This window comes from Phasianus colchicus, chromosome 5, assembly GCF_987193195.1.
Source record: "Phasianus colchicus chromosome 5, bPhaCol1.hap1.1, whole genome shotgun sequence".
Lineage (NCBI taxonomy): Eukaryota > Metazoa > Chordata > Aves > Galliformes > Phasianidae > Phasianus > Phasianus colchicus.
Genome location: NC_143440.1, coordinates 15,360,867 through 15,380,918, shown reverse-complemented (window position 1 = coordinate 15,380,918; position 20,052 = coordinate 15,360,867). Strand labels below are relative to the sequence as shown.

Here is a 20,052-nt window from a genome sequence, read left to right as displayed (position 1 = left end):
GAAGAAGGTGAAAATTGAAAACGTAAGGAAGCTCTGATATTGGAAATGCTTTGGGGAAGGAAAAGTAGGGAGAAACAGAAAGACCATAAAGATACAGGGAACAAATGGGAGCAAAGGAGAGAGTGGAGGCTGCAGGAAGAAGAGACAGGAGGAATGGGAAGTGTTTTCCCATCATATGGGAAAAGGTAGTACGTATATATACGTAAAAGCCAAGTTATGTGCTTTACCTTTGTGTGAACCAGCCAAGATGACATTGCAGAATGAAATCTGCATAGGATCATACAGTTAATTGTTAGGTCTCCTTGGCTTGTTGCACATATGGGTTACATCCTTCTGTCTAACAGTGTGGCTTTAACAGCTGAAGAGAAAATAACTCTGTCTAGAAGAGTGTGAGCTCACTATGTGACAGAAGAGTATGCTCAGCTCAGGAAAGATTATTTTCCACTTTACTTTTGCCTTCCAGCACTGCCTGACCTTCTGCATGCTAGATTGCAAGGGTGCCCAGCACATGGGTTATTCTGTTAGGAAACAGAAAAGGTGAGGATCTTAGATCTAAGGCTGATTCTGATTTTTGCTATGTGAATTTCTGAAATAAAATAAAATTCAAGGAAACAGACAGAACTTTCTACCAGCTTTTCCTCTTGGGAAATGCTGGGACCGAGTGAGAGTAAGGGTAATTAGCTGAGAAAAAAAGTATTCTCTATTTCACATTACCACTGGTGTGTGAACAATGTTCAACCATTCTTTCAGAAAGAAGTGTGCCCTTACCTTCTGTGAGGGAAAAACTGTTTAAAAAAGTAAATGATGTGATCTCTCTTAACTTCTTTACCCTAGCATGTGCAAGCTACTGAGATCATACAGAAAAACTCAGACTCTGTTGCACACTTACACATGAAGAAGGGTATCTCTATAAGAAAGTCATATTGTAGCACAAATAAAAACCATTCATCTGACTGAGGCTCAAGAGACATTTAGAGCAAACTGTGCTATGAGAAATGCATCTGACTTACAGTTTTGCTCTGATTCTGGAATGGAGAAATTATACTATAGACACAGAGTCTCCTTCTGTTGCCTAAAGCTACATTAGAGTAATTCATTCTTGCAGAGGAAATGCAGCCTGATCTTTAAAGACGGGGAAAGTGCAGCTCCACATGGAGTGTTAAGAACAAGAACTCTGTCATCCAGGTAGTTAGCTAGACAAGGCAGCTCACAAGAGATACGGCACCAGACTGTCCTGTATCTATCATCTGTCCTGATCAGCAAGATGCATTTCTCTCGGAGAGAAATAATTTAACCTGAAAAACTTAGTTTGGAGAAGAATCCAAGGGAAATAGAGAAAGGAAGTGAGATTATTACTGTGGAAAAGGCAGCCTGTGCTTCAAAGTAGGGAGGTCCCATGATTCACATTCTCATCCAAAGTGAAAGAGAAAATAAATGGATAAAGGAACTGCAAAGAGGTCATGTTTAGCACCTTGGGTGTACAACCACAAGCTGGGTGGCCGTGGTTGGATAAGGCTGTGCAGGGCTTCCTAGAAATTGCCAAGTTATTGCTCAGCATTTGTTACTCATTTAGAAGCAAGACAAATTCTTCTCCATTTCTCTTCTTCTCCCACATTCCCAGCCCTGAACATCTCACAGGAATTAAAATGGCTGGACTCCTGTTCAGGTTCATGTTTTGAAGATGCCCTGTAGGCAGTTCCCTGCTGAAACAGAACAAGCTCATGGTTCACTTAGACTCTCCTCCTCCATGGCTTTGAGGACATTGCTGGCTCTGACCAGCAATGCTGACTAGTTTGCTCCCCTGCCAGTGCACTGGAGATTTTCCTAGCTCACTGTGCACAGACGTATCTTCTGTGCAGTTGTCTCCCCTGCCTTTTGGTTCAGGCACCTTTACATGCAGGATGGTGAAAGCTACCTGTGAAAGTGTGCATGTAAGGTGAGATGTGGAAAAGGACAAGACAAATGAAAGCAGGGTGAGATAGAACAGCAAGGCCCAATAAGCATATGGCACAGACAGTCATTCTCTCTCCTGCTCCTCTTTGATCTGTTATGCAGCATGCCAGCCCACTAAGCCGGCTTGCCTGGGTTTCAGAACGCACTTTCTTCTTTCTCATTTCCTCCAGCTCACAACAGTGTTTGTAGACGTCATGTTGCCCATACATCTGTGTGTGTGTATGTGAGTGTGTACACATACGTACCTGATTTAGGCAGATGTGTTTCTATGTCTCACTTGAGCACCCTGTAATCTCCCTTCCCCATGGATATCCTTGCATTCGCTTCCATTTTCCCTTCCTAAAACTGTGCTTATTTCTTCTGACATATTCTGAAGCAGGAAAACAGCTTCCCTCCCTTGCTGGAATAAATGTGTAAATAAATGCAATCCATTCCACATGCTAATCTATTACCTTTTAAAGCCACTGTCCAGTGGCCAAATTTAGTACAACGTGTCAGCCTTCTACCCTGATGCTTCAGGACATGAAATCTTTTGTGACGTAAGTGCTGAAAGGGCCTGCAGACTTAAGATTGGCATGAAACGTGTAGACAGACACTCCATCCAGGAGCCCCATACTCAGAATCTGCTCTTAGGTAATCCCCAGGCAGGACTGCCCTTTGGTGGAATAAAGAGATCTCTTTGGAAGGAAAAAATCACAGATTTTTGGCTTTGTTTCAGCCCAGTACACTTTCCATTAAATCATAATTTGTTTTCCTCCACAACGCCTTTGCCCAAAAGTAATAGAAACAGCTGGTGAATGGGGACACGCAGAAGCCATCCGTGTTCATTCACAGGTTATCAATTTTTATTTTCTTAATATTTTCTTGCCTTTTTAGGCTTTGCTTTTAGGTGTGGGGTGCTGCTTATCCCAACTTTTAACCCATTTCTCCATGTTTTAGGCAATCAGCAATGCTGCAATAGCCTTTATAACTTCCTTGTAGTAGGTTTTCTGTATTATTATATTTCTTGGCTTCATATCAGATTTTAACCATCAGCATTTCAATCAGAGCTTCTTGATATTACCACTGAAAATGCCTTTCATCAACATAAACAATTGTTTAGAGAACACATCCAGCCTCAAAATAGGGCAGTGCAAATTCTTTCTGATGGCATGTATCTTCTGTATATATTCACCTGAGCTCTCTTACTGTCCTAGTGTATGTCTCAAAGAGAAAAAAAAAGCAGATGTTCAGGTGACTCAAAAGCTTTGCTGGAGATCTGTGCTTTCTGGGTGTTCATCTTTATGGCCCACAAGTGCTGTAGGCTGCCAAATAGCTACCAAAATAATTAGTAAGAAATGGTTTCCAAATGTGCAAAGGATTTTATTATCATCAAGACAGAAAAAAGGGAATATATAAATGCCAGTTTGGAACTGGACTGCCATTCAGTTTTATCTGGGGCTCATCCAGGTCCCAGCTTAATCTTGTTTTCTGCATTTCTTCATGCCTTAAACACTCTCATTGAGTCTGAGGCAGTGTTTTGTCTTGCTGTCATAATTCCCACCTATAAAAGGCACTGTGTAATGCCTGGTTGGTTTGGTAGAGCACTGGTTTCGCTATACAACTTCACTGTTATTATTTGACACTACAGTTAACTCACTACAATTAACTGAGTTGTCCCAAAATAAAGCATGGAAAAAGAAATCCAAGCACTTCAGAGTTGTGATAGGAGAACTGTGCATTTCAAGTAGGCACCCAAACAGTGGGAAATTCCAACCTCAATGGTTGGAATCCTATATTTCCTGGGCTGGGACAAGTCACTGCTCCAGAGATATCAGAAGCATGATGAACCAGGCTGTTTGACTGTGAAATTTGTGAAGGATAGAAATACAAATTACAGGGAAAAAAGGAAAAAAAAAAAAAGAAAATCAGGAAAGAAAATCTGTCAGAACACTAGGGATTTTTAATGGATTCAGAGCTTCTTTGACCTTTTCATGTTCCAATAAGGAAGGTCTTATTTTAACCAAATCATTTGTCATCTGTTAATGAACTAAACTGAATGTCATTTATGGAAGAGTCTTGGTAACAACTGAAGTATGAGTGATTGCCAGCAATTCCTATGAAACAAGGGATTGCCTCATCATCAGAAGGGTTGAGTTCTGGCACTGCCATTCTGCTTTAATTAAAAAATTAAACAACGTACATTAAAAATGCAGTTACATGACCCATCAGTGCTTCTCAGGGAGCTAAATGCCTTTGAACCTTGACATTATTCACCTCACATAACACTTGATCCCACAGATACCGGGTTGTTGCCCATGAACAGAAGCCTGCTGCCAAGAATCTAAGGCTTTCTAATAAGAATGAAAATTCTGCTTTAAAATTACAGAATATTTTGATATATAGAATATTTATTAAAGCAGATGTTATAAGATGATGGAAATTAAAGAAGTATTAAAATAATTATTATAAGAAGTAAGCTAAAGGCATATTAACTCTGTTAGTCTCTCAGGAGATGTGGTATTAGCTGCTGCTTCTGGCATGCTCGTGTTTGCTCTTCTTTACGAATGGGGAGGAAACAGCTCATCATGTATTGGGAAGACATTACAAATAGAAATGGGAATGAGAAACAATCTCTTAGTCATACTTGAGAGTTTCCTTGCTCTTAATGTGTTTTTCTGTGGTCTTTCAAAACATAGGTAGTGCTGACAGCTGGGCGACTGCTCTGAGCTCTGCCATTATAGATCTGTATTTATTGCAGCTGGGTGTAATTGACTCAGAGTTGGACAGGAAGCAGTACAAGGCATCAGATGGCTGTCTTCTCCAAGTTACTAAAGAAAAAAAACAATGCAAGCTTGTGATTGTGACTCCTCCTCATTGACTCAATCACCAGCTGTAGGCACTTCTTAAACCTGTTAGGCATCTTTGGGGAGGAATATTTTTTAAGAGCTTAATTTGCTTTCTACTCAGTCAGAACATCCAGTGACAGGTGAACTCCCTGCCTATCTGACATCTTGTTCCAAATCCTGAATCCTGTCTTCTCCTTCACCTCCTTCTTTTTTCCCTTGCTTCTTTCAGTCATGTGCCTTTCTGGGAACCCTTCCCTGGGTTTCATCTCCCATTCAGCTCTGCCAGCCTGCCTTCAGCGTTGGGGATGTAATGTCTCCTTGGATGTTTTAGTACATCACTGTGACCAGGCACCTGCGCTCTCTCCTCCTTGCATTCCCCAGGTGAAAATATGAGCACCTGGTTCCATCAGAAGACACATCCATGCTCTTCTAGCATGGATTCAGCATACCTAGGCATATCCAGCACCCCTTCTTCCCCTTTTCAAATTACTTTTCTATGGAAATGAATGCTGGAAGTGGACTTACCCTCTCTCATGCAGACTGTTTAGCAGATAGAGAATAGTTAGATCTTCCTGGCAGACAGGGATTTGGGACATGTGTGTGCATGTTTCTGAGAAACCTATTTCTTCCAATACCTGGGTGCTTATTTAGAGGTCAGGCAGAAGAAGACCCAAAACTAAACTGAGTGAAGTAACTGGTACCTGCTGGCTCCTCAGCAAGTGCCCAGCACTCAGAAACACAACAATGAGGTCCCACTGCCAGGGCACCCTGGCTGACAGTGGCAGATTTTGCTTGCCTGCATGTTCTACAGGAAAGTGGCCAGCAGGATTAGTTCTCTGCATTAAAGCTTACATGTAGACCTTCTTGTTTATTGCACCTGAGTTGAAAGCACTAAGAGGCTGTGGCAATGGGAGCGGTGCACAAAGTGGACAATAATATCTTAGATACAGATTCTGTTACTCTTTCCAGAAGTAATTTTGTTGCCTGTGAATAGGGCCAAAAGCAAGAAGAGTAAGAGACTACATGTGAATGATAGAGGCAGAATTGTGTTGAGGACTTGGGCGCTGGGGTCTAAAAGATGTTTTGAGTTATGTAAGTAGCCACCTGTACATTTCCAGTAGCACAGTGCTGTATTTTCTCCCTCCCTCAAACTTTCGATGTACATAGATCAGCTGGCTGGACATTGCCCGTGTGCTGCAGAATAATCTGCAAAGCTGTCCAGAAAGAACGTATTTCTAGTTTTTTAGTTTGTTAGTGTTATGGCAGAATGCTTCCGACATCTCTTGAATACTCATAGCTATGATGAAGAGGTAGATGGAAGCAGCAGGACTGAGGCAAGCTCCACTCCCAGTCCTATGGCCAGGTGTGCACTGGCATAAAGTGGGTGGCAGAATTTGGCCTGGGTTGTGTAAAATCCAAGATGTGTATGTTTCCTGCTTCAGGTAATAATGTGCTAAGTTACTACTTTATGCACAGAGGTATGGAAACCTTTTTTTATGTTTTTCCCTCCCTCCCTCCTCTTTCCATTCTATGATCTAGACACCACTAACTGTATGGAGTTGATGACTGGCAGACTTTCCAAATGTGGTAAGAACTTCCTTCCCTTCTGCCTTTTCTCCTTCCCCAGTCCCTGCTGAGCAACATAATAACGCACCGCCCCGTCCCTTCCACCTCTTCCCCTTCCTTATCCCTGCTCTCCCACGCTCTTTTCAAGATTACCCAACATGTAACAGCCCACAGTGTCCTTCTCTTACTCGTCTGACACAAGCATATACCCCTTATTCTGTTTCTCCCCATCCATGCACAAGATGCACAGACTCCACCACGGCTTTTCCCTTCATAGCACAAGTATGTGGTGTTGCACTTCAGATTCCCTCCCTCACTGTCACCCAGACCAGTGATTTTCTGTTCTTTTTTTTTTTTTTTTTTTTTTTTCTGTTATTATTGATGTTGTTGCTGCCTTTGATTCGTAATTCTTCAGTCCCTTTTCAGCAGTGAAGCTGAATGCTGCCCTGCTAGCTGCTGTTTCCCTTGTTTCCTTCGATTTATTGAGACAGAATTGCTCTGTTATTTAATTCCCTTTTGCATCCACTCCCTTCTTTGCCATGTATGTTTAGGGTAAGACCCTTTTAAATCTTCCATAAAATGCACTGCATATTATCTACCAGACATTTAGTCAGACATTTAACTGTCATAGTTCCTGTCTGGTCTTGGGGAACTGCATTGTGTTTTTAGCTGGAGGACAGTGAACCTTTTGGAGATTCAGAATTTTGTTAGGAATGAGGAAAAAAAAGAGAGAAAAAAAAACAAAAAACAAAAAGTGGAGTTTTCTGCAAAACTTGCATCTCAACTTGCTTGGGGTTCCATCAATTTTGGTTAACTTGTCCCTTGCCTTCCTTCTTCCCTATGCACACATGGATTATATTCTTTCCTTCTTCAACTGTGGCCCTACTGGCTCCTCCAAGTACAGTGGTGGAAATACCCAAATGCTATAAGATTGGGTGGTTTTTTTGTTTTTTTTTTCTCTTATATCTTGTATGGAAAGGTTGTGGACAAGAGAAATCTGTTCTCGTAAGACTTCCATTCTGGTAACTGGGTTGAATTCAAACATCTCTGTGAAAGGGAACACAAGCTGTTGAGGAAGTGATCACTGAGCTGGTACTGCTCTCCAGCTGGACCTGTGACTCCTGCGTCATCTCTTTGTAAACTGAGGGAAGTTCTTCTGGAGTCGTTCCACAGTCAAGTTGTCACAGGGGAGATAATGTTAGGTTTATGCATGTGTGACTGAGAGCAGAAATTGTTCTGTATTTCAGATAATTTCTTTTCCTTAAAGAGCACATTTGATGGTATTTTTTTTTCTTTTTTCTCTGAGGAGAGCTCATATGATTTCTTAATTGAGTTTTCTGGTTTACTCTGTTTCTGATCTCTTCAAGAAGACTCATTTAACTTATAGGCAGATCTCTAGCTTTGTCTTGAAGGTATCAGACAGCAAATTTCTTTTCTTCCTCAAGCCTTTCTTTCTTGCCTGAGTCTGACATCCACATCATATGATAATACTGAAATGCTGATTCTGCTGATTGCTTCCAAGTTAATCAGGCTATGCAGATAACCAGCCAGTCCTCTGCGCTCTCTAGATAGAGCATTACTGTTCATTCCCAGCTCAGGTCCTTCAGCTGTCACAGTGTCAGCATCCAGCCAGCCAGGGACAAAGACAACAAGGTGATGGCCAGAAGGGAGACTGTTTTGTGGCAGCTACAGCCTGAACAGAACATGTAGGTAGGTCTAGAGAAGAGAAAGGAAGGGTTGTTGAGGTAATGGAGCTGCTTCCTTTGAATCAAATTCCTTTTGGTGTGTTCATAAAAAATGGAAGTAGTGATGACATTCACTGTGCTGAATTCCACCCTCCTAAATATGTGAAGAGCTATTTCATGCACAGGAGAGCTCATCCAACATTTAGTCAGGGGAGCAAAGGGGAATGACGTGGGATTTTGCCTAGTATTGGCAAACTGTCCTCTGTGACTTTGAGGACAGGCATAGTCCTGTGGAGTTGGCACAGTGTTCGTATAGAGACAGCCAATAGAATAAGAAAAACTATGCTGAGCATTTTTGTGATGTTATCATTGTTCCACATTCTGAGAATGAGCATAAAAGGGCATTTTTGCAAGAGTTAACACTGGAGCAGGAAGAGCAAATCAGAGGTTTAATGCCAGGCTTAACTATGTGAAAACTGCGGTGGGAATGAGGAATATCTCTTCAGTCGATATAAACCATTGTAATTAACAGCAAGGCAAATTTATTTAGCCCTTTAAATATTAACTTGTCTTCTGTTAGCAGTCACCATCAGTCTGAGATGTGCTTTTGCATTTAGACATTAGCACTGAAAAGCAGTTCTTGTTGGACAGCTGAGGTATGTCATAGGAGCTGCCAGTGTCCAAATGCTGCCGCTGTATCAATTCTATCTGTGCACACTGGTAAACTGCTGCCAACTCTTAATGTTTCACAAGAGAAGAAAATGGTTTGTCTCATGATCAAGTTCAAATGCACGCAGGGATGCAATATTTTATTTTGTTTCCACCTGTTTCAGCAGGGGAAGGAGCATTTCTAGTGTCAGGAAGACTTAATTGATTTTTGTGAAGTCTTTAATATCTGTGTATAAGAATAACTTTGCCTTATAATAGCCCTTTACATTTAAAATGAATCTGTAGCCTGAAAACCGCCTGTGATACCTTCCAGCTTAGCTGATCTTTCCCTTGTGTATTCAGAGCCAAATCAGTTTAGTGACAAATAAGCTTTACAACTTTATGTGCTGCCATTAAGCCTTATAAATTCAACATAGCTGTAAAAAGGTGAGCTAGATTTAGATTCTTTTGAGGCAGGATTGAGAGATCTCTTTACTATCATCTAATCTGGTATTTATGTCTCTCTCATTGAGGAATGGATTGTATGATTAGTGCTGAGGTTCTAATAGGTACTCAAACTACTAAGTTATCAAGCTTTGTAGTTTGAGTGTGTTGGATCTGAAGCCATTGATATACCACAGAGAAGCCCACAGTGCCATTTCACTAGTCCTCGTTCAAAAAGGAGTCTGTCTTTATGAGCTTGGATGACTTTAAGGCCTTTAATAAGTAAGCTGAGAGTTTATTTGGGTGGTTGAATCAGTAGTAAGGCTGTTTCATAGCCTTTGATAACTCCTTTTCCCAACCATCTCTAATTTTTTAGAGTCCTTAGGAAGCATGTTTCACCAAGGTGCTGGCTGCTGGCAGAAAGCTCAGAAAAGCCTGTCTCATTCTTCACATTACCTTCTGAGAAACACTCACCGGAGAGCTTGTAAACTCCCCATTCTGTATACTCTAGCTGTCTGGGGCTGAATTTTATTTCCAAGTAAAGCAGTTTTCTCTTGTTGCTTTCATCCCCCATGAATCTCAGGAAGTTTTCAGTTACGTCACTAGCACTTCAAGAAAATGGGAGGTTTTTACTGTGTAATTAGCACAGCACCAGTCAAATCTTGCTGCTGTGCTTGGCATTGCACAAGCTTACTTTCTTGCAAAATCTCAGACCATAACTCTGTGACAAAAGAATAGTCAGAAGACTATTTGAAAAATAAAAATATTTATTTTTATACATCCCATGTTGCCGCTTACAGTTTGAAAACTGAATTCCTGGCAGCAGTTAAGCAAGAAGCTTTATGGATCCTCGTGTGAACCAGTGACTGTCACCAAAATGATCTGATCAAAGTGGAAGCACAGCAGATCTGCTTGCCTTTCATATCTTTCCAGTGAATTTCACTGAAATCTCTTGCTTCTAATGTCTAGAATATATTTAGATTGTTTACACAGCTTCTTATTCTGAGACACTTTACATTGCCCACCATCACCAATCGTCCTCTCTGCACGCAGAGCAATTGCAGTAAAGGCTTCTCTTCATACCTCCTTGCAAATGCAGTTTCATTCATACAGATGCAAGCCCATCTCAATAGCATCCCAAGCAACTTGAGGAATTAGGAGAGGTGTTGTAGTTTAAAATTGATTACATCATATTGGGATTGCAGCATGTAACTTAGTGGTAGCTTAGAGACTATTGGTGTTACAGCAGCAAAAAACTGGTTTTGAAGCTCTCAGAAGTGATCCATATTGGTGTTATTTGAAGTAACTATTTCATTTAGAGTAACCATTTGAGCTTTAATGGAAGAGAAAGTTGGTGATTTGCATTCATGAAGTCATAACTGATGGTAGAAACACTAAGACTTGCAGAAAAAAAGAAAAAAGACATATGCTTTCCTCCCAGCTGAAGGATTCTCTTCACTGTTGCTGCACAGTGAGGTTGTCAGAACAATGTTCTCTTTATTATCATTTCTGATAAATGAGCTCACTGATCATCTTTCTGAGTATAACTGATTCTTGATGGACATGGATATAAATTGGGACCCAAATGAGAGATCTAAGGAGGAAGCCCACCTGAAAGATCACATATTCTATCATAATGTGTGAATCATGATAACTTAGATAAGTCAGATTTTCCAAATAGTTCAAGCCACATTTCCCAGTTATTTGCTGTCCAAACGAATATGAATAGCACACGGTAGTTGTATCCCTCTTCTTTCTAGTGCTGCTTTCAGGAGGAACTTATTTTCCAATTCATAACTCATATGTTTGCCCTGTTGAAGAAGGTAGCAATAAAAATGGCAACTTGGCACTAAAGATGACTCCAGATGTATTGTTGTGTATCAGATTCTATTGTGACAGCTATGGCCAGACTTTTACTGCCTGATACAAAACCTTCTCCTCTTTTCTTTGTTAATATCTATTACAGAAAACACACTTCTCTCTTAATTAACATAACAGTACTTTACTTATGGCAAGCAGTACTTCAGGATATTCCACATGAATATTTGCTTGCTGTGCTGAGTTGAATCATCTGAGATGGCCTCTCCTGAAAGTTGAATCATATTTTGGAGGGATTGTTTGATTCAAAGGAAATGGGGAATTAACTTTTCTCCAGCATACAGAGTTTATTTCTTAGGAACAGGTCTGAGAACTTAAAGCCCATAAGATCACACATAAACACCCATCTGTCAGAAAGGGAAAAATCGTATTATTAAGTGCCAATATATTTTTGACATTTTTATGGACAAAAGAAAAAAAAAATTGAGTGAAACAGCTGAAGTCTTTAAGAGAATGGGTAGCAGCAATAATATCATCTGTTGCGGCTTTATGAGTATAGATCGTCAGCTTCCCCTCTCATCACACACTTGTGCAGGCAGATCTTTTAAAAGGACAGACAGATACAAAGCATTCTTGGGCTGAGTCCTTTACCAGCCAATTTGCCAGAACAGCATGATTCCACAACAAAATCTGGTGTCTCTTCATCCCAGCTCTATCCTTGCCTGCTCTTTCAGTGCCACCAGCTGTCCAAATGAACAGACAATTCCTTCCTCTCCATCATCATGTCTCCTTTTTTGAATATTGTGTGGTGGCACTGAAGTGGTTGGAGTTTTTCATTCATAATGGAGATTTGCTTTCTAATTAATTACTTGTGTTATAGCTTTGCAGAAGGTAGCAGCTAGGAAATCAGCCATGTATATTTGGGTTCTGCTGTCTGCATCCACCATTTTCTAACTCATCACCCAAGAACTACCTGTCTCAGTTATATTGCCTGTGACAGGAGAGACTGATGTGAATTTCAGTTTCTCTGTGTGTATGAGAGAGAGAAAGCACACAAGACCGAGCAGAATCCCTCCTGCACAGGAAAAGGCATGTTTTAGGGGGGTAAGAACAAGGATAGGTTATAGATCAGTTATGTGTCAGATTGGTTGTTCGAATCTGCGCAGATATGTAGCAGCTGAAAGTTCTCACCTTCTGCCAATAGTATGGACACCTGTGCTAACAGTGTCTGATAAGCTGAGTAGTTCCCAGAGCATTCTGTTTCTGCAAACACTGTTATCAGCTGGCTCTTTTACTGCCAGAGTCCATTGGCTCTGGAAAAGAAGCTCCGTTGTTTCCTTTGGAAATGGTCTTTCCCAGTTACAGTGCATTTGTCCTGCTAAGAAATTCACGTTGTTCTGTGGACTCAGTCTGTCCCCATTTTCTAGTCTTAAACCTAGTCCTAAAATAAAACCAAAAAAAACCATCCCATTATATAACTTAGCGTGGAAAAAAATACTGGGAGAACATGTTCTGGTCAATCTGTTATGGTAGTTCAAAAATCTAGCAAATATAAAACCACCTACTATTAACCTGAAAAGCTTTTTAAACTTCCTATATTCTTAGGGAAGTACCAGTCCTGCGATTTCAGCGGTTTCTTCTGCCCATGTCAGGTGGTGTAGGGTGGGGTCATAGGAAGAAGTTCTGTGTGAAGGCTTCCAGCACAACATTGCAACAGCCTTTCAGTCGCCCTTCTCCATTGCAGAGGGAAACCTTATATATCCAACTTAATGTGAAGTGGGTTGAGCAAAAACACTATACAGTCTTCTTTGGCAATAAGTGAGCTCCTTAAGGCCTCTCTCTGATTTGCATTTATGGAATGCCTAGGCCAGGGGTTCCTTGGTCTGGAGAAAAAAAAACCCTATATAATCTTGTAGGAACAGAGAAACAGGCCACTTTTACTTCTCCGTCAGCCCTTGCAGTGCATATAATCTAGGAGTGGGTTCTGTACGTTACATCTTCTGCTATTGAAGGCAAAGGGACTCTGCCAACAGAAAACAGACAAACATGCTTAGTCTTAACAAAGAGGAATAGAACTATGTCAGAGTGGCAGAATGGGTTTGAAAGGGAGTAGATTATCGGTCATCAAAAAAGTGTTTTGATGCATTATGTGGAAAGAGTTGGATTTTGTGCTGTGATTCACTGAAAACATGGATGCTGTTGAGATAAAGAGCAAACTAGGGATGAAAAAAAAGAAAAAGAAAAGAAAACAAAAACAAACAACAACAAACCCTCCAAGGGATAAAGGGAAAGGAATTTGTGTTGTAAGTAGCAGAGGCGGGCAGAAGGCAGGCAAAAAGGATGTGAAAGCAACAAGAGAAGGAGTGTGGGAAATCAGGTTAACAAAGTGTTTCTCTGCCTTTCCAGTGGAGACCAATGTTTTCCCATTCACTTTCTTCCAAAACCTAAGTTAAAAGTGCAGAAATTAAATAATTTATCAAGCCACCGAGAAAGAAAAGGCACAGAGTAATCCCATAGATGGCATATTTGCTTTATTCAACTTGGTGGTCAGCACCAAAAAGATTAGTGCATTAGATGTCATTATAGATATGAGAGATGTTTTCACAGGACAAGAAAGTTTGCTTTCACTATGTCACTGGGAATGCAGCCATTTGCTTGAATCAAAGCAGGACCAAGTCCTTATGTGGCTATCTTAAAACGTTACAAAAGAGCAGTCTCCGGTTAGAGATAGATAGCCTCCAAGCCTGTCCAGAAGCTGCTTGTTCCTCACTTGTTAATTTCCTGTGAAGGACTCTGAGGGTCGTGGCAAGGTCAGAGCAGGTGAATCTTCTTCTGGTGCCAGTCCTGGTACCTGGAGAGCATCACCTCCTTTTCTCTTTCGTCTCTTAACCTGGATGTGCCAGTTCAACTTTGCTCCTAGCCCCTGTGACACCTCTACAGAACAGCAAGTGAGATAGAGTACTCTGAGCATTGATACAAGATATCTGCCCAGCTTCCTTTTACCTCTTAGTGCCCGTTCCCAGCCCTGTTTGTTCCTTTTACTGTCTGTTGTGTTAAAATGCATTCACTTTGAGGAATTTGGGCATGGTGGTGCTGCACACAGGTACCACAAATTAGTGCCTTCTCCATAAATCTATTTCTTTAGTGTCCCTTCAATACATGACCCTTTCATAAGCTTCAGTGCTTGTTTTCAAACCCATTTCCCTCCCCATCTATCTTGCAGCATCTGACTCCTCAGACTAACTCAGAAATGCACATATCCATCTCCTCCTAACAGAAGTAAACCTAATGCTCTGAACCTCCCTTCCTGCTTCTGAACCTTCTCACAGTTTCTCACCCTTGCTGCCCTTTATGCTTTCTTTACTCTTTGTTGGTGAACGTTTGCTCTCAAGGGGAAAGAAGACCTTAGTTACAGATGCATGAAATACCAGGGAAGTTTTGAAAAATCAGTAAGCCAAACCTTCATTCCTGTCCGGAGGAAATGGGATGTCATCTCACATTTTTAAATAAGAGAGAAGGTCTCTTTGAGGCCCCCAGATGGGCTTGCAGGTCTAAGAGCCTATCACATATTTTGTACTGAATGCTAGGAGTGGAAGATTGCTGAAAAAACTATTCTAACAATCATCACTTGCATTTTCAAGTCTGGTTTTACTGGCCGTATCAGCCCGAAGGCAACTGAAAACTGAAAGGAGCAACAGCAGTCACCATTTTCATGCTTCCAGCATAGCTGACCTATGTTTACATATCCCCAGAGAGAAATGTGAGGAGTCTTTGTCTGTTCAAAGACCAGTCTCTAGACAAGCCTGAGTGTGGGCTAACAGGCTGTCGTGTAGATAACATCAGTGTGATTGTCTGCAGTGCTTGGCTTAGGATCAGTCCTTTCATAACTGCAAGATGTGAAAGGATTAATACCAAGCTTTTAATTACAAGTCCAGACACTATGAAAGGCAAAGAAAGGAAGGGGTTAGTGAAATGGCCTATTTTATTTTTCAGTAGCTCTCATTCAATATCCCTAAGGATTTCCTACCTCCCATTAAAATTTTACCTGAAAAATGCTGATTGTAAGAAATCCTGTAGTGATACAGGCAAAGAAAAAGCAGATTGTTAAATACTCTTTGCTGCAGTAAATCTCCAGGTACTTGAAAGCCAGTAGGGCATGGGAAGGAGAAAGGGTGGATGAAACAGGGGCTGCATATTTTAATAGGATGATTAAAAATCCTGTATCAGAACTTGTCAAATACCAGATATTTACGTACAATTTAAAAAATGTTTTATTGCTCCCTTTTTGCAAGCTGTACTTTTGTCCGCTGTTCATGTCTATGTGAAAACTAAAATTTCCCCAGTTCCTGCAGAGCGCTGCTTTCTCTGCCCTCCTCTTTCCCTCTAAGCTTGTTGAATAAACTGCTCAGCTGAATAACTAGAGATACTTCCCTCCCTTTTTCTCCCAACCTAGCAGTCTTTCCCTATCCAGTATTTTTTTTAGTGCTCTTTTTCCATTCTCTCTGCTGACTCCATTTGCTTATGAGGATGAGGGGTCCAAAGCCACATAATGACCAGATTTGTCCACATTCCTGCAATCAAGGCTGAGTGTTTGATTTATTTTTTCATTGAAAGAGAACATTCACCTGAAATAGAAATGAGTCTGAGCAGATATAAAATGAGTATGAGCTCAGCATGCATTCAGAGCAGCTTAGGGTGAATTAGAAGTTACAGATGTGGAAGAGCTATCCCTATTCCAAAGCATTTGCACACGTGTGGAAGGAGGCAGGTGGAGCTCATGGAGTTCTGACCCAGAAATAGCTGAGTTTGGTAGGTTTTCCTATGTTAGCCAGAATTTGAGTTATGTGTTTCTCCTGGCTGCTTGTTTAGGCCCATCTCTGAATCTGTTAGCTGAATGATGCCCTTCCAGAAACTAACAACTATTTGTTTGGGGCACCAGTATAATTCGACACATAGACAGAAAAAGGGCTAGCAGTAAGTTAAACATAAAAGAGCAAGTACAGGAAGGCAAGGAATGAATTAGATGAGTAAGACTGAGATCCATTTCTCTATGTGTCAGCCATGTGATTTTTCTCAATGACTGTTACCACACAGAGGAAAGCAGCAACTACATGGGTAGCATGGGGCAGCAGAAGAAGAGTAATGCATTCAGTTTTGGAGGGCACAAATGCTATCTTTTTTCATTTTCTTTGCATATCAACAGTTGATGTCTGTCTAGCATCTTCCATCAGAGAGTAAGAAAGCATGCTACAAGTCCTTCAGATGAGTTACCACCCAGAGACAGTACTTGCCCTCCGTGGTAACCAATCTGCTTGTGTGTGTAATAAAATTGAAAAGAAATAGAATATTACTAAGCCACCAGCGTCCACTAGCTGTGGGTGAATGGGGATCTCTGCTATGAAGAAACCTCTTTGCTCTGGACTGAATGTTGCCATCTCAGGGATGAAAGGTCCCACTCTTCACAGCATGCCACATCACTGCACAACAGAAACAAGGAACTTTCTGGGAGCTGGAGGATGAAATCACTTAGATGGGATGTAAATTAGCTGATTTGAATTTGTTATAACAGTGGAGCCAACAGTCCCAATACTGAGAAAAACACCATGAGGTTTTCTTCAAGTATGACCTTCCACAGTAACGTAGAGGCACAGAGGTGTACAGATTATTGCAAAGGGAATTAGAGTGTGAAGAAGGAATCTGCTGTACAGGTCTCATCTTTAGTGGATAGGCCAGAGGGTCATTATAAGGACATCCCGTCCCCCTTAGCAGGTCCAGCCCAAGCTGCTGCGCCATGAAACCTTTGTGGACCATTCCTGGATTGACATCGCTCATGCTGAAACACAGCTGGGTCTTTCATTGCATTGGACTTAAGGCAGTCAGGAATGAAGAGAAGATTGTCTGGCCTTTGAGGACCAGTTAAGGCATTCCATGTAACCGTCTTGGAGCTGCATAATTAAACCTGGCACATAGCTGTTAGTCAAGCACACGAAGGCTCTTTCCATAATATTTGTGCTTTGTTAATTGAGAATTCTCAGATGCCCACATTTAGAGGCTTTTAGAAGAAGACTCATTACATTCAGTCCAGGGTCTGTCTGTTCCTTTTGGCCCCTGGAGGTGTGTCTGTGATGCATCGTGCTCCCCACTGGAAAATGGCTTTGGTAAAGTGAATCTTGGATTTAATCAGATGGTGAAATGGTGAGCAAAAAGTCTTTTTCAAATGGCATGAAAGATTACATTCTAACATATGTACAGTGCCAAACCATGCTATTCCTACAGCCTGCTCCTCTGGCTGGCGTAATGAGATACCTGTTCCACCAGCATGCAGCCCTACATCCTTCCGTGGCTCCTAGCTCCACTGAAATGAATGTCTGTGTTCCGGAGGCTGTATTGTAGCAAAACAATAAATTCAGGACAATAAGACAGTAGTTCTTGACCCTGGCTGGTGCCAGAAATACATGCACAGCAACCTGCTTCTACAAAGCATTCAGTATCTCCATTATCGGGTGCTTGTTGTAAGAAGGATCTGAAGATGCTTAGAAGCTTGCAAGCACAAGCCACAAACCACACATACAGATGGATGTAGTCATGTCAGCCATCGCTTGTTTTTCAAATACTTTCTGCCTTGGAGCACTTAAGCGTTTGAGGTTTAGTGTCTAAAAAGTGAGCAAGGAGATACTCAGAAGCAAAATGCAAGCAGAAAAGCATAATCTGCAGTGCAGCCATGTAACTTAGCAGGGCTGCAAAGCAAAGCATCAATTGGCAACCACATAAAAAAAAACAAACCAGAAAACAACAATGACATTTGTAACAGCAACAATAAGATGGGATTTGCCTGTATCCCACATTCACTGATGTTTCAGTGCAGAATGGCCAAATGACTGCAGGTAATAGACAGAACTACGTATTTCAGTGATGTGGTGTTGCATCCTCTCAATAGGTGAGACAGCTGTGCCCACCCGCTCAGGACAAAACTAGGACCTACCCGTAGGTGCTTGATGCTCCCAGCCTCTTTATTTCTGTAGGTGTCCCATCCTAAACACTCTTCCTCTTCCTGCTCATTGTCTTCATCCCCCACACACCCCCACGCACGTGGCTCTGGATCTCCTCATCATGTTCTTCTCGTTAAAAACCCCATTGTTCATTTGTTTGTTTGTTCTCTCTCTTTCTCTCCTCTTTTTCTCTCTCTTTCCCTCTCGTTTTTTTTTTTCTTTCTTTCTTTCTTTCTTTCTTTTTTTGTCTCCTCTGTTTTGTGTACCCAGGCAGCCCATTGAGTAACTTCTTTGACGTAATTAAACAACTTTTTTCAGACGAGAAGAACGGGCAGGTGAGCCATCCCCCCGGCACGCCAACCAAGCATAGCGCAAACAGCAAGCGGAGCGATTCCGGTTCTAATGACTATGGGTCTAGAGGAGACAATAAGTACCCTGCTGGCAAAGACAAGGCAAAGATGGTCTCATCAGTCGGCCTACAAGACCAACCTTAAATAAACACATAAAAAATTAAATAACTTAGAAACAAAATCAGAAACAAAATAAATAAAGCAAGAAAGAATGAAAGAATATTCCTTAGCGAGCTAGCCTCTAAACTAGAAGGATGTATATACCTTGCCACAACAGTACAAAACTGTCTATAGACAAATTTTGTATGAAGGAATGACTGTATATATATACATATATATATTTATATATGATATATAATATATATCTCAGAAACAAACACAAAAACAAACGAACGAAAGAATGAAAAGAAAAGAAAGAAAAGAAAAGGTAGCACAGATGACAAACCCAGTTCGACAGATCTTGGGTTGTGGTTTTTTTTTTATTGCTTCTTTTTTTTTTCCTCCCTTTTTTTGAATGTTTTTCTTTTTTTTTTTTTTCCTCCTTCCTGATTTTTTGGGTTTTTTTTTTTTATTGTTATTATTACTTTTTGTTTTCTTTCGGTTTGTTTCTTGTTCTGTTCATGCTCTCTCTGTGTTTCTGACGACACCACTTGTTTCCGCTCTGCTACCAGGAATTATCCCGAAAAGTTAACATGTCAGCCACGGCTTCACCTTCTGTGCTCTGCGGACACTTGTTGACGGAAGGCAACCGATGTAGACTGTCCAAGGACCAGTCCTGTTTGAGGTTCCCAGCCTCCCCTCTCCCTTCAGGAAGTGGGTTTCTCCCCCACTTCTCCCCAAACATCTCCCCAGTGCACGCTTTTTTTTTTTTTTTTTTTTTTTTTCGTTTTTTTTTTTTTTTTACCTCTCTCTTTTTCATTTTTGGTGCTCCACAAGAGAGATCTGCTCAGTTATGGGATTGCAAAGTCTGGGCTGAAAGGAGGTTGCAAATTGTTGGAGAGAAACCTTTGCCCTTGGCAGCTTCTGTCCGCGCAGGTGAACTCAGCCTGGAGCAGGAGGGTGCGGGGAAGGAGACGGGGTAGTGGGAGCGCAGTGTTGCGTGGATCCAGAGCGCGTTCTCATCAGAAACCAGCCAGGAGCAACTCAAAACCAAGACAGTATTGGGGAGCTTCATCACAGGATTTTCTTAACCTTCTTTTTCTCCCCACCACCTTTTCTGTTTCTTTTGCCCCCTTTTTTAATGTATATATACGTGTATATTTATGTGCGTATATTTTGATTAAAATATACATGCATACATATATATATATACACACAGAAAATAACTGTGTTTTGTTTTGATTCGTTTTGTTTTTAATGCTGTCTCATTTTGCTTTTTTGACCTGCTGGAAGGGGAAAGGAGTAAACTTAGGAGGGAGAGGGGGATTAAACGAATAAACACATACAAACAAAACATGAAAACTTAGGGAAAAGGCAACTTCTGGTAGCAAAGAAGAGGGACAAGACTCTGCCAAGGACTGTCTCTCCCGCCGCCAGGCACGGTTGCTGCTGCTGCTACTGCTGTTCCTCCTTCGACATCTTCCTCCCCATCTGTCAGCTCCCTGCCACTGTGCCACCGCGCTGGGACCTTCTTCCACCAGCTGGAGCCTCCACCGCACCCTGCATTTAGAGGCAATTGTTGTGTTGCTAGTGCTGCATTGATATCAGTATTATTATTTCTTTAAGTTACCGACTTCATTCGTTGGCTTGGGTGAATTTTTTTCTTACAAAA

The 20,052-nt window shown here is 41.3% G+C and overlaps 1 protein-coding gene across 21 annotated transcripts in view; it reads left to right on the top strand.

Moving 5' to 3' along the window:
- The window catches only part of BRSK2 (BR serine/threonine kinase 2), a 299,114-nt gene extending 280,003 nt beyond the window's left edge, over positions 1-19,111 (top strand). For 12 of the 21 annotated variants that reach the window (XM_090140602.1, XM_090140613.1, XM_090140607.1 and 9 more), the window contains 2 exons: positions 6,321-6,368; positions 18,202-18,430. In XM_090140602.1, the coding sequence (XP_089996728.1) occupies positions 6,321-6,368; positions 18,202-18,425 (272 nt within the window). In that variant the 3' untranslated portion in view covers positions 18,426-18,430. The other 9 variants (XM_090140612.1, XM_090140606.1, XM_090140604.1 and 6 more) reach the window with 5 other exon arrangements.
- Positions 19,112-20,052: the final 941 nt, after the last annotated feature.